Source organism: Agelaius phoeniceus, chromosome 3 (genome assembly GCF_051311805.1).
Source record: "Agelaius phoeniceus isolate bAgePho1 chromosome 3, bAgePho1.hap1, whole genome shotgun sequence".
Classification (NCBI taxonomy): Eukaryota; Metazoa; Chordata; class Aves; order Passeriformes; family Icteridae; genus Agelaius; species Agelaius phoeniceus.
The window spans coordinates 64,976,461-64,989,703 of record NC_135267.1 but is presented as its reverse complement, the minus strand read 5'-3'; the positions used below and the strand labels follow the sequence as shown (position 1 = coordinate 64,989,703).

Sequence of the window (13,243 nt, the reverse complement as noted above, 5' to 3'; positions counted from 1 at the left end):
ACCTTGTTATGCTGCTCCTCACAAATCAGCAATAAGTACTTTCCTTCCTATGGGCAGATTTGTCCCAGACCATGCTCTTTTCCGGAAAGTGATGCTACAGCAATGTCAGGATTCTATGAGTACAAGGTGCCAACTTGTGAAATACATCTGAAATTAATTATAGAAACTAAAGAACCCAGTGCTTTCATCATTGTCTTGGAAGCCTTTAGAACTGACTTGCCATCTCATGTTAACTGAATAGGGTTTTCAGAAAGAGGAATCTGATTTTATTTGCATGCATATCTCAATACAAAGTACAGACTTAACTTCTTTGAAGTTCTTCTTCAAAGCATCTTCAAAGGTGGGCTTCTAGTTTGTAAGTAGATATGCATGTAAATAAAATCAGAGTCAATTAAGTTTTTAATTTGCTGCCTTAACAATAATATGGTTGCCATTAAAACTCTGTTACCCTTGGAGCATTTCAGTCAACACAAATGCTACCACTGTAATGCATGGTGGAGTTGTCAGAAAAAAAGCCTTTTAAAGGAAGAAAAAAGTCTTTCCTGCACCATGAATCATTATCACAATACAAAATTATGCAAAATCTCAGATAGAGATAGTCTAAAACATGTCTTTTTCCTCCCTCAAACTTTATTTGATTCTAGGCAACTGTGTTATCTGCAATAGGATTTCTAGTAACAAATCAAGACCATACTACCTTTAATTCTCTGCTCTTAACTTACTATTATCTTTTAAAAGAAATTAATTATTCACTATTGAATTACTTTCTCTATGAAAACATAAAATCTGATGCTTTCCAATTATCTGCCCTGTAGGCTCTCTTAAATCAGATATAAAAATAACAGAGACACCTTAATAATAATTCTAATGTGGTGTAGTGTGCAGGGATAAGTAATTCACTTGGAGCAAAATATTTCATGCATGCTAAAATTTATTGTACTCTCTGTAGTATTTGTTCCCTCCTACTGAGACACTAAACTGAAGCAGGGTTAACTGTGGAATCCAACTGCTTTCTGAATATGAAAGTAATTTTATTTTAAAAATGCTTAGTGATGGAAACATTTCCCCTTTATTTAAAAGCAGACCATCAGTCATTCTGTATCAACTGCTGTGGTAGAAACAAAGGACACCCAGCCACCTTCCATCCAAACAGAACACCTTTAATCACACGGGGAAAACAAACCACACCTCTATATACCAACTGCATGGCAGGTACATTTACTTGCTCATATAGCATGTGAGAAATGAGCTGCATGAACACAAACATTCCCAACATTTCTCCATTACCATGGAGAAGCAGTACTTACACAAATTTCCCAAATGGTTGCAGAAATCTGCCTATAAGTCTCAATTTGTCCACTTTTTGTTACCCCCTATATATTTATGCATACACATATATGTATGTGTGCAAATGAGGATTCTACTTGGGCAGCCCTGTGACTGAGGATTTGTGTCTGGCTCACAGCCCGTGTGACTTTTGCTAGCTCTTGTTTCCCTGTAACGCATGCCAAACCAGATATCAGAAGCCCTTTGTATTACAGAATCAACTGTTTCAGCTTCTCTACCTGTCCCTTATTCTTGTACCACTGCCTTTTGGTGTAATGCATCTCCAGCCTTACAGAGATAAATTTCTTTATTCTTGGTTGCTTACCTGCAAACACCCTCAGGTTGTTTATTCCCACAAGTGAGCTGTCAGTGTATCACTAGTCTACCACACACCTCTTGCAACAACACTGGTCATAATGTATCAGAACTGATCCGGCTCCTCAGACCCAAACTGTGTCCTGCTGCAAGGAATTACTTTGACTACAGCGTGACCTTCAGTGGGCATTTGGTCCCTGTCATTCACCTGAGAACCACTCCAAATGTAGTCTCCCCTTGTGGGTCTCCAGGTGGCCACTGGATGTCACAGCTGTAACATCCCATCCAAGTTTCAATGAGACACTGCTATTTTATAGCCTCCCAGCTATTAAATTAAATTCAAGGTCCGTTAAAAGGTTCAGTATCAGGGTACAACTGAGAATCATTCTCCTGGTATCATGGATAGTTTAGACAGAGACAGGGATGCATTCTAGGTGCTGCACACCTGTTAAGTCATGAGGTAGCTTCATACTGAGACATACTTGCAAACACCAGTAAAGCTTCTGGTCAATGTTTTTTCACTGTGGTTGATGCAGATTATAGCACCCCTCACAGCTGGTGTGTGAATGATGCCTGAGAGTTTTCATCACAAAACATACCGTGATGAACAACACGCTTCTCAAGTAAAAAAATAAGATCTCGTTGCAGGTTTAAGAAATTCAAGTTGTAGAGATAGTTGATAAGTTCATTTCTCTAGGCCACAAACTACTGTCACATGTGGGGAAAACAGATTAGGCTACCAGCCATAGGTAGGAAAGGTGTGCCGACCATTAAAGTCCACAAAACCACGACCGGCAGGGAGCACTGAGGTGTTAAGTGATGACCAGAAACGCAATAGCGACAGCACCAGGAAATAGACTTGGTGGGGCTGAACTCGTTCATTACTCAGGCTAGGTAGGCACACCCTGCTAATTATAATGCCTGCCTTGAAAATTAAGTTCCTGCCAGCCAACGACTGAGGACTGAAATCCAGGTCGGAAATGACCCTGAGAGCGGCATCCAACTCAGCGTGGCAGCAGGGTTTACCTGGGACGATAGCCCTTCCGGTCACATCTGTCGCGGGGACGAGGATGGGTCCCCCTGTCCCCATGACACCCGTTCCTGCCCGCGCTGCCGCGGCAGGGAGAGCTGGGAGCGGCACCGGAGCGGCACCGGAGCGGCGGCGGGCGGGAGCGCGGGGGGCGCTGCCCCCTGCGGGCGGGGACCGGCACTGCCGGGGCCGTCCCGCCCGTCCCTGCGGGTGACACCGGCACGGCCCCGAGAGGCCCGGCACGGCCCACACTGCCGCCGGGGGGTGATGGCCCCTCTGCCGACCGCTCCGCTCCCCTTCCAGCCTCCAGCCTCCAGGGCTACGGGAGCACGGAAACAATCGGGTTGGGAAACACCTCTGAGATCAGCGAGTTCAACCTGTGACAAGCACCGCCTCCTCAACTACACCACGGCACTCAGTGCCCCGGCCCGCCTTAACAACCCCCCGGGACGGTGACTCCAGCGCCTTCCAGGGCAGCCCATTCCAATGTCTAGTCACCCTTTCCGTGAAGAAATTCCTTCTAATGTCTACCCTAAACTTGCCCTGGCTCAGTTTAATACTATGTCCTCTTGTTGTCTGGAACTTGCTGTTCCACCGGCAGTATTCCTAGCCCACATAACTCCATGTGAATATGCTGAGTTCTTCCAGCATGTCCTCCTGGGGAGAATTCCTATTGCTGACTCCATCTGGAGATTGCGATGCCTTGCAACACCTGAGGATCATTTCCCGACAGGCTCAGCTGACGCCTGTATAAGCACCGTTCAGCTGGCTGTAAACTTTTGCTGATAAACAGAGGTAGCAAAGGCTACGAATGAGTCAGGCCCCTGACTGAGGCTCCACAAAGTCAAACAAGAAGTTTTGCCTCAACACGAGGCACAGCCTCCTTACACCGAGGGCAGCAGAGCACTGAACCCGCTGGGGAGATCGCGGAGTCTCTCTGGACACCTCAAACCCCACCTGGACTCGTTCCTGTGGGGGATGAGTCACCTGCCCTAGGTGACTCTACCTCAGCACGGGGTCGGACTGGATGATCTCCAGAAGTGCCTTCCAACCCTAATGACTCTGTGATTTTCCATAGGTGTAAATCATTAATTTGAGGTGGCCGGTGCTCAGTGAAGCCTTAAAAAGCAGCTAAGGCCTATTCAGTATAGAGCAGGTTGTGGCTGGGGTGTAATTACAGGCAGGAGATGGAGTGAGGGGGGGAGAAGGAGCGCTACCGCACGGCGTCAGCTGGGAGAAGGACCGGGTCGGCAGTGCGGTGGTTTTTCTCCGCGTGTTTTAACACGCGTGGACTTGGATCAGATATTTCGGGAGAAACCCTTGGCCGTGACAGCCACCGAACGCCGGCACGCGGCCCCGCCCCGCTCCGCGGAGGGTTCTGGGAGCTGTAGTCCGCCCGCGGGGGAGGTGGTGCCTTGGGGCGGGACTCCCACAATGCACCTCGCGGCGCCGCCGCCGGGCCGGGCTGGCCCGCCGTCACGTGATCCGCGCGCCGGGACGAGCCGGCCGCTTCCGCGGGGCTCCGCGCGCGCTCCGGGGGCGGGGCTTCCTTCAGGTAGGGGGCGGGGCCTGCGCGGCCGGGCAGGGGGCGCGGGGTAGGGGGCGTGGGGCCGGAGCCGGGCGGGTGAGGGGTTCCGTTCGCTTCCCGCTGCTCCCGGAGCGCAGCCGCGTCCCGCGCCTCCGCGGTAATAAAGCGGCCGTACGCGAGTGCGGCTGCCCGGGCTGCGCGCAGGGGTCTCCTCATCCCGGGAGGTAGCGGTGGTCCGCGATGGCGCCCGGGGGTGACGTCGCCGTGCCCGGGCGCCCTCAGCCGCCTCCGGGGTGTAACGGGTGTCAGAGGCGTTTCACCGGCCAGGAGGCGGCGGGGGAGCGCCCGGTAACCGCACACGGGTGGGCTGTGCATGCGGAGCTGGGCAGGGCCCGTCGGTGGTGTAGGAGTGATAACAACACACAATAACAATAAGCGTGTCTCACGGCAGTGACAGCAAGTGTGTGACGGTAATAGCAAGTGTGGAGCAGCGGTAACAGCAGCTGCGTCACAGCAACAACAAGCTGGCATCGGCTGAGTTTCCCTGAGCAGAGGCGGTTCTGTGGCACGGATGGGTCGCGGCATCCCCGTGCCACAGCAGTTGTCAGTGTTTTGCCTGCCGTGGGCCCGAGCAGTCGTGCTGTTCCCTAGCCGTAATCCACGGGACACAGTGCTTGAGATCATTTGGAGGTACCTGTTGGCAAATAGAGCTTTTAAGTCCTGCCCCTTCCGCTCATCAAGCAGGCCGGGCAGCTTCTCCTGGAAACTGGATTCTCTTGTTCTCAGAAATGAGGGACTGCTTATCTCTGAAGGAACTACAAGTTTAATTTCCACGAGCTGTCTTTCTACTTGCTTTTATTGTGAATGCCAGTTTTAACGCATTTTTTCCTCACTTTCTTTTCTTTCCTATGAAGACATTAGTCTAGATGCAGTAAATTGGAAGAAATGGAAGAAAGGAAGATCAAGAGGAGGAGCCCAAAATCATCTTCCAGTCACTCTGCTCAGGTTGCTAACTCCAAGAAAAGCTCTGTGCCAGTCAGTAAAAGTACAGCCTTTTCCAACCCTGCCCCACAGCCTGCCGTACAAAAACCAAAGTTAAAACGGTAAGCTCGGGCCATTTGCAGACCTGGAGGGAGTGAGAGCCAGGAACTTGGCAATGCTGAGACAGTCTAAGGTGGTTTAGATTGGCTGTGACAGAAAAGCTTCAGACTTGTGAAAAGTTTTGATGATGTGTCTTTTTTAGCAACATGATACATATTTAATGCAATATAATGGTTATTTTACAGCAAAGGAAGGTGTTTTGCACTTTTCTTGTAAGCTTAATGAAATGTTACACGATGCTGTAAACTCATACCAACAGCAATTTCTCTGAATGTAGCCTGATGTGCCTGATGAAAGACACAAGTTGGGTGATCAGATTTGGGCATCATATGGGAGATAGCAGAGCCCCAGATGTACAGCTGTGAGGAACAAATGAAATATTACATGACTGCAAGGTTGGAACTGACAACTGTGGCAGGAAATGAAGGACATAAATTGAACAGGATGAGCTAGAACTGGAATTTCCAGGTGTTTTGTGACTGGGGACCTCTCAGCTGGGGGAGTGTCTTGAGTAAAGAGAGACATTCAGTTTTTCAGAAAGTACATCAGAATAGTCTGTGGTTTTTTGATGATAACTTGGTTTCAGTTTGAGAACACTAATTTACTTGCATGTTAGAAAATGAGTTTTTTGGCTATGGCAGACACAGTAGATAAATAAATGAAGAGGAATTTTAAAGTGAAATGTTAGCTGGAGAGAGGCAGCAGAATTTACTGACCTCTGAGTTTTAGCTGAAGATTAAATACAGAACTGTCAGCATCAGCAGAGAGTCTGTTTGAAGGATGCAGTATTGACCTGATAAATAATTAATTTCTGCAATGTAAAGTCTGTACATTATTTTTCAGGAAAACTGTGTTAATACTTAGAGGGAAATATTAGTAAATACTAATGTGCTATAAATTGGTAGCTTCTGCAGTTGACTGAACAGTCTACTCAAGTCTCAACATTATTATCCTGGGATTTACTAGAAATTAATTTCTTGCTGTCCAAAAGATTGTGTAGAGAAGAAAATGTCCTTTTTGCTCTAAGTTCTGGCCATTCTTGCACAATTGTTAAACTTACCAAGCAATGCTAATACAGATAATTGTTTGAACTTATCAAGCAGGAGAGGTAATTGACATAATAACGTGAGGATGAACTGCTGCTGTGATAATGGAGTAAGAGTATTTAATTTTCACTTTATCTGCAAGAATCCAATGAAGTAAGTTCTCAAAGACTAATAGTTTATTTTATTAAACATCAGAATCAGGTAGAAAAATGGATGACCTGTCTGTTGTGCAAACCATTAAGTCTGAAACTGAAGCAGAACCTAAACTGAGTTGCTCTGAGTTGAACTGGATATGGTGATTGTTGGACTGCTGGTTGTTTCCATAGCATATAGTCTATATGATGTTTTATAGACTACAGAAGCTCTTGGGCTGGACAAAGAATTATTATTTCCCATAAGAAAGAAAGAATTTGCAGAGCATGGGAAGGGTAGGCCTTACTGTGCTTTAAACCCCATTCTCTTCATTAATTAAATAAAGCCTCTTTTTAAGGCTGTGATTTTTTTTAATATCCCATAGTATTCTAAATTAAAATGTTTAGACTCAGATTTTTTCACTGGATCAGGTTCTGAACAGATTCATCACAAGGCTGCAGGACAGCCTCCTACCTAAACTGTATTAGGATGTAGTCTGTCTGTCTGTCTGTCTCTGGGTCAGAGATGGAACATGCTGCTTCTCACTGGTAGCTGCCTGTTTAGTTTCCATATTGGTTGTGTGTTCACAGGGATTTAACATGGTTTTTAATTTTCATCCATGTAGTTTCTATGGGCACATGGTGCTCTGAATAAGTGCTATGTCTAGAGAGAAGTGTATGGGATCTAGGGATTTTGATGATTTTCTTGCAGGAAGGGTTGTAGACCATTTTTAGCAATTTGATGTTTGGGCACAGACAAGTTTCATTTGGTACATTAGAGTAGTGGGACAGTGATTTTGATGGTGAGATTTACAAAATTGGGATGTTATTTGTGGGCTGAAAGAAAGAGCTCTAAGAAAATTTATGTGGAGTCAAGGCACCTTTCTGATCTTATAACCAGCTGTTTTCCACAGGAGTTGGAGTCTAGAGATATTTGTGACAGGAGGAGAGTATGATTTTTCAAGGGGTTTCTCTCTGGCTTGCAGATGCCTTTTGGGTGATTTTATGTAGATAATGTCTGCCTGGAAAAGTGGTGGAATCACCATCCCTGGAAATGTTAAAAAATCATGAGTGTGGTGCTTGAGGATGTGGGTTAGTGGTGAACATGGCTGTGCTGGGTTAATGGTTGGACTTGATGATCTTAGAGGTCTTCTCTGTGCTAATGCCCTATTGTCACTGCTGGGTAGTGCTGGCCCACTTTATGTTACTAAGATGGCCATCACAGATGTGTGGTCCATTGATGGTTCCTTCTGTGAGCAGGAAAGCAGACTTTTGGAACCCTTCATTTTGCAGTATCAAAATGTTGAGATAGTGATGTTTATTTGTAAGACAAGCTGGAGGTCCAGTGTTTATCTTAAAAGCAGTGACTGAAATATGCACTATGTATTTCTCATTTAATTTGCAAAGCTCAGGTGTACACTTCCTTACATTTCAAATTTACAGTGAAATTGAAAGCAGGGAGTAATATTTGTTTTGTTCAATTTTTTTTTTAGCGTAATCAAAGAGAAAGCCAAACCTCCAGGAGCTGAAGCAAAAGGGGCACAGGCAGCACCAATTCAGCATTCTTTTCTCACAGATGTATCAGATGTCCAGGAAATGGAAAGGGGACTTCTGAGTCTCTTGAATGACTTCCACTCTGGCAAACTTCAGGCATTTGGTGAGTGCATGAATTGTGTGTGCACAGTAGTTGTTTTTTATAGCTGTACTGTGGTAACATTTGCAAACAAGTGTGCTGCATGGACAGACTGCCACATGAAATCAACATAATTAATACATCTTACTGCATTTTAAAATTACAGTCGCATTGTAACGTTGTCTATGTTGTGAGATTATTCATATGCCATTCCATTATTCCTTCCAGCAAGGAAACACCTTTCCTTAAGATACCAAGTTGAAAATCACTTACTTATGTAGGAAGAAGTAACTGTGTTTAGCACCCAGTTTTGTTGCATATGAACATTTAAGACTATTGGTAACAACTTTTATGAAATTCAATGCAAGCTGCATTTTACCTAGGTTACTCTTCTGTCTTAGCTTCTTAGTATTTTTACAGCCTCAGAGTTGATGGAGGTTTTAGAAGAAATTTTGCACATTTTTGCATTCTTTTCTCCCTTGTACTAAGTAGAAAAATACATGTGTACTTTTGCAAGTTTAGTGTTAGGTAAATGTGTCAATTCCACACTGATTTTACAAAAGAACCTGAAAAGTTTGTATTATATCAACCATCTGTTTCAAGAAAGCAACCCTTAGAGAAATCAGAATTGGAAAGAAGTTTTTTTTGACTGAATTTTAAGTTAAAATACAGGGTCTTTCTGTATCAGAGAAAAATTCAAGAGTATAGAAAAACCACGTGCACTCTAAAAAACTCTGAGAACATTGGATAGCTACTGTAAATTCAGCACAACACAGCAACAAATGGGATGACAGAAACTTCAATAGTGAAAACACCGAGAAAGCAAATGTACTTGTAAAATTGATGTTTAAATTCTCTGATGTAAAAAGCTGCATCTTCACATCTTCATTTTTGCTCTTGGGTTTCTTTATATAAAGTTTTTACTTGTTGTTTTAGGAAATGAATGTTCCATAGAGCAGATGGAGCACGTGCGGAGTATGCAGGAGAAACTTGCTCGCCTCAATCTGGAGCTCTATGGGGAGATGGAAGAACTCCCTGAAGATAAAAGAAAACTAGCCAGTGATTCCAACCTGGATAGACTGCTGTCAGATGTAAGTACTGGGAAGGCAGAAATCATGGAACTTAGCCCACAGCAAAGCTTGGTTCAGGAAAACAGCGCCCCTGTGTGCGCAGTGATTTACAGTTGAGGAGAACGCAGCTCTTCAATGAACCAAGGTGTGCCCTGCCCTCCTCTGGGTTCTGAGAGAGCACAGGAGCTGTTTTCATTTGTTACAGTTGCTGGTTGCTCTGGGGAGGGGAGCAGGCTGGCTGCAAGCTGCCTGAGCCTGTCAGCCTGCTTAGGGACAGCCCACGTACTAGGGAACTACAACCACTTTCCCTGCAGTCCATCCTCCTACATCTGGGGAAGCTGACACATAACAAAGAGTACAGATCTGTACATTCTACACTTTGTCTAGTGTATTTCCATAAAAACAAGAATTGTTAAAATTTCTTTAAATTTCTTGAGATCAGCACATTTGGAAACTTAATTTCCAAAATTTCCAAACTTAATTTGGAACTTAGCTCATTGTGTAGAATTCAGTGTAGGTTTGATTCTTGTAAGAAATCATACATTTTGGCTGAAACTATTAGTTATTTCCTTCATTATTTTAATGTGTTCATTTCAGCATACCAGCATAATTGTTGCATTTCTTTGACTAACTGAAGTGCCATTTCTCATAATTTCTACATTTATATTGCAGCTAGAAGAACTAAATTCATCTATGTATCCTTTTCCTAAAATGTTTATTTTGTATTATAATTACTAACTGTAGTCAAATTGCAGTGTATTTCCCTAGTAACTGATGCCTTTACAAGAGTCAGATTCCTTTGATAATGCTTTGTATTGTTTGTTTTTTAATTTTACACAGAATGAAAGTGCAAATCCAGGTGTTTATTTTCCACATTTCTCTGAGCACTGCAGGACTCAGTACCTAGAGTTGTAGTTAATTGTGATGCTGTGCTTTTAAATTAGTACTATAATACAGCATCAATTTTTAGGTTCTTCCAATACATAAGTGATTGTATCTTAACGTTCCACTTGTGTACCGCAGTGTATTGTCAGTGGCAAAACCCATTAGCAGCAGGCTCTTTCTGCATGCATCTTATTGAGACACTCTGGAACAAACATCCATAGTAATAGTCCTTCCACAATATTCAGAGGCATCTGTCTCACTGATAAGTGAATTCTATTACCGTTTCATTTTTTTCTAGAAACGTGTGTGGTCGTTTATCACTGCTTGACTGTGGAGAGTGAGCTGACCTAATTTTCTATTTCTAGGGTCAGGTACTTCAGCAGAGCTTAGGAAATGGAACAAATGTGTGTTCTTAGCCCACAGAGAAGATAAAGCTGAATGTCTCAGCTTGTCTTTCACACTGTGCTTTTGATAAGCCAGGATAGCAGTGGAGGAGTGTAGCACTCAGTTTACTCTGCAGTCTGGTTATTTCTGTTGTTACACACTTGGTATGCATTGAGGAGGCGAGGCTCTAGTTTTTGGGGCTTAAGATCCTGCACTGGGATCTACATTTCCTGCATCTTCAAGCAGACTTCATAAAAGAGGACAAGTGGAATGGGACAATAATATGCAATCGTGATAAAAATAATCTGCCATTGCCCTTGATCCCCATGCTAATGCTGTAGGTATCTAATGCTCAAATCTCATTGAGAGATATTAATCAACTGGTGGGGGACTAGCACAAGACTCACCAGAACAGAGTTTGTCTGGACTGGTGCATACCCCAGAGTAAGCAGAGTTTCATGTAACACTGCTGTCTTGTTCATGCCTTATCTGTATGTGAAAGTGTTATTCCTTAATGATTGGCTTCAGCCAAAAGCTACATTTAGCTGATGCTCAAGATATTCCAAATGGTACTACAGGCTGAGAGAAGATCTTTGTCAAACTGGATTCTCCAGCTTTGCTTTTGTTTTTCTGGACAATGGAATCAAGAAGAGTTGTGACTTTGTGTTGTTTTTTAATTTTACACAACAAAGAATCAAAGTGCAAATCCAGGTGTTTATTTTGCACATTCCTCTGAGCACTGCATTATGCCAGGGCTCAGTACCTAGAGTTGTACTTAATTGTGATGCTGTGCTTTTTATTACTGCCTTACTTAACAGAAAAATTGGAGAAACTTAGGAATATATTTCTTCTGGTCAGTGTTCATATGGTTCCAAGTGGTACATGTATATAAGTTCATTGGCATTTCTCCAGTTTTTATGAAGGTACTGATAATGTTGCCTTTCTGATCATTATACAGACAATCTGCTCACTGTCTCTTTAGTGTTTTGTTGATTGGTGATGCCACAGATAATTTATTGTTAATAAAGTGAAAAGTTTTAAATATATGATGTTTCATTTGCAGAAGCTGCTATTGGTTTGGCTGTGTTAGGAAGATGAGTTTTAGCGTTGTCCAAATGTTTGCAGAGTTTACATTTTTCCGTACTATGAATAATTATAAAATCTCATCAAATTAGAATTAGTGTGCATGCTAGCAGTCTACATAAATTAAATATTGTGAAAATCCAAAACTGGGTAAATAGTTACTGTTCAATAAATCCAGGATAATCAATTTTGTAGTTACTCTGATGTTGTAAATAGATGATACCAATTGATGATACCAATTAATTGGTATCATCTTTCTGTGCACAGCCAGAGGGGGAAAAAATCTGTATTAGTATAAAATCAGGCTGGTTTTAGATCCAAAATTTCTATCTTGGTCCATCAAACCATGTCTTTGGTTCTAGATTTATTTTATATTCAGTTTTTAGGCAATACATTCAGATTTCGCACTGATTTTACACTTACTGAACAAGGAATTGAATCTTTATCCTTCTACCTGAGTGCAAAGCTTGTATCAGCCCAGGGTGGGCACATGGCCACGGAATAGAAGATTCCTTTTGTTGGGCATCTTTGGAGAAGAGGCTCCTTCAGCCACAAGATGTAGTTTTGGACTGTGCAGCACCAAGCCTGCAGCACACTGGGGACAGAAGGATCCTTTAAACACCCCGACTGCTCTGGCTACAGATTCAGCCTCAAATTCCCTGCCTCACCTATCATGCACATCTCCATGATTTACAAACCAGTAGGATCCCAGTGGTTGTCCCCTCAGGTTGTTCTTGTTCTTTACACAATTTATCTCCTTCGTTGCCAAGATTCTCTAGGAGTTTGCATAAAGGAACCTAGGAGTCCCTGCCTGCAACTGGGTATGTACCTGTGATGTTGTGAAATCCAAAGTCAGCCTAAGAGAACTACAATACAACAAGCTTCTCACAGAGTGAAGCCAAGGTTGATGTTTGTTCTCCACACACACCCCTCTGACCAATAATTGGGCAATTACCATTTCTGCACAGCACCTTCTCACATCAGCACTATGCCCTTGTTTCTGGGCAGACTTCTGAGCAAATAAGTAGCATCTTTTAGCCTCGTGCCTCATACCAGGTGTGGCAAAAGTGACTAGTAGAGCTGCAGTTATGCAAACAAAATTGTATTCTTGCAGCTCACTTGGATGCAGGAGCAGAGCTGTGTGCTCAGGAGCAGCCTCTTGCCAAGAAGTGCAGTGTATCACAAGCATTGTAATGCACACTCGTCCCAAACCACACCTGTAATCTCAGAGTTTAGATATTCTCTATTAGAGGCAGCTCTTCTCCGTGTTTGGGCTCTGACATCAAACTGCTTAGGCTTACTATGTCAAACACATTTCAGATCACTTACAAACATGTTGGATGACTTGATCTCATTTCTGCAGCAATGTATGCAAGGACAGAGGGTATAATTTGAGATACAGACATAAACTAATACCTATCTCAAGCAGCTGTTTAGAATTATACAAGAATTAGCCCCTTTTTCTTCAATTGCTTTAAGCCCGTGGGCAATTACAAGTCACCAAGAATGCACCAATTACCAAATAATTGGGAAATTAGGAAATTCTTTTTCCCTTACCTGCTCCTGGATACAACTTTGTGTCTTTGACACAGTCCATTAATGGTTGGTGCTTATTAACTTGGCTTCATACAAGAAAATTTTGTAGCAAGACTTTTGAGATACTGAATTCTTTTATGTGGTAATGAGCTAATCACATTTCTGGGCTCCTGCA

General features: G+C 43.3%; 1 protein-coding gene across 4 annotated transcripts; it reads left to right on the top strand.

Annotated features, from left to right (window-relative positions):
- The first annotated feature begins 4,091 nt into the window (after positions 1-4,091).
- Positions 4,092-11,495, top strand: CCDC28A (coiled-coil domain containing 28A). Of its 4 annotated transcripts, XM_054630247.2 has the most exons (6): positions 4,092-4,226; positions 5,114-5,302; positions 7,971-8,134; positions 9,047-9,201; positions 9,853-9,875; positions 10,978-11,495. In XM_054630247.2, the coding sequence occupies exons 2-6, from the start codon at positions 5,145-5,147 to the stop codon at positions 11,030-11,032; spliced, it is 555 nt and encodes a 184-aa protein (XP_054486222.1). In that variant the 5' UTR covers positions 4,092-4,226; positions 5,114-5,144; the 3' UTR covers positions 11,033-11,495. The 4 variants fall into 4 exon arrangements, with proteins under 4 accessions (XP_054486222.1, XP_077031585.1, XP_077031584.1 ...); XM_077175470.1 differs by lacking the exons at positions 9,853-9,875; positions 10,978-11,495 and adding an exon at positions 9,778-9,822; XM_077175469.1 differs by lacking the exons at positions 9,853-9,875; positions 10,978-11,495 and having other exon boundaries at positions 9,047-9,312.
- The last annotated feature ends 1,748 nt before the right edge of the window (positions 11,496-13,243 follow it).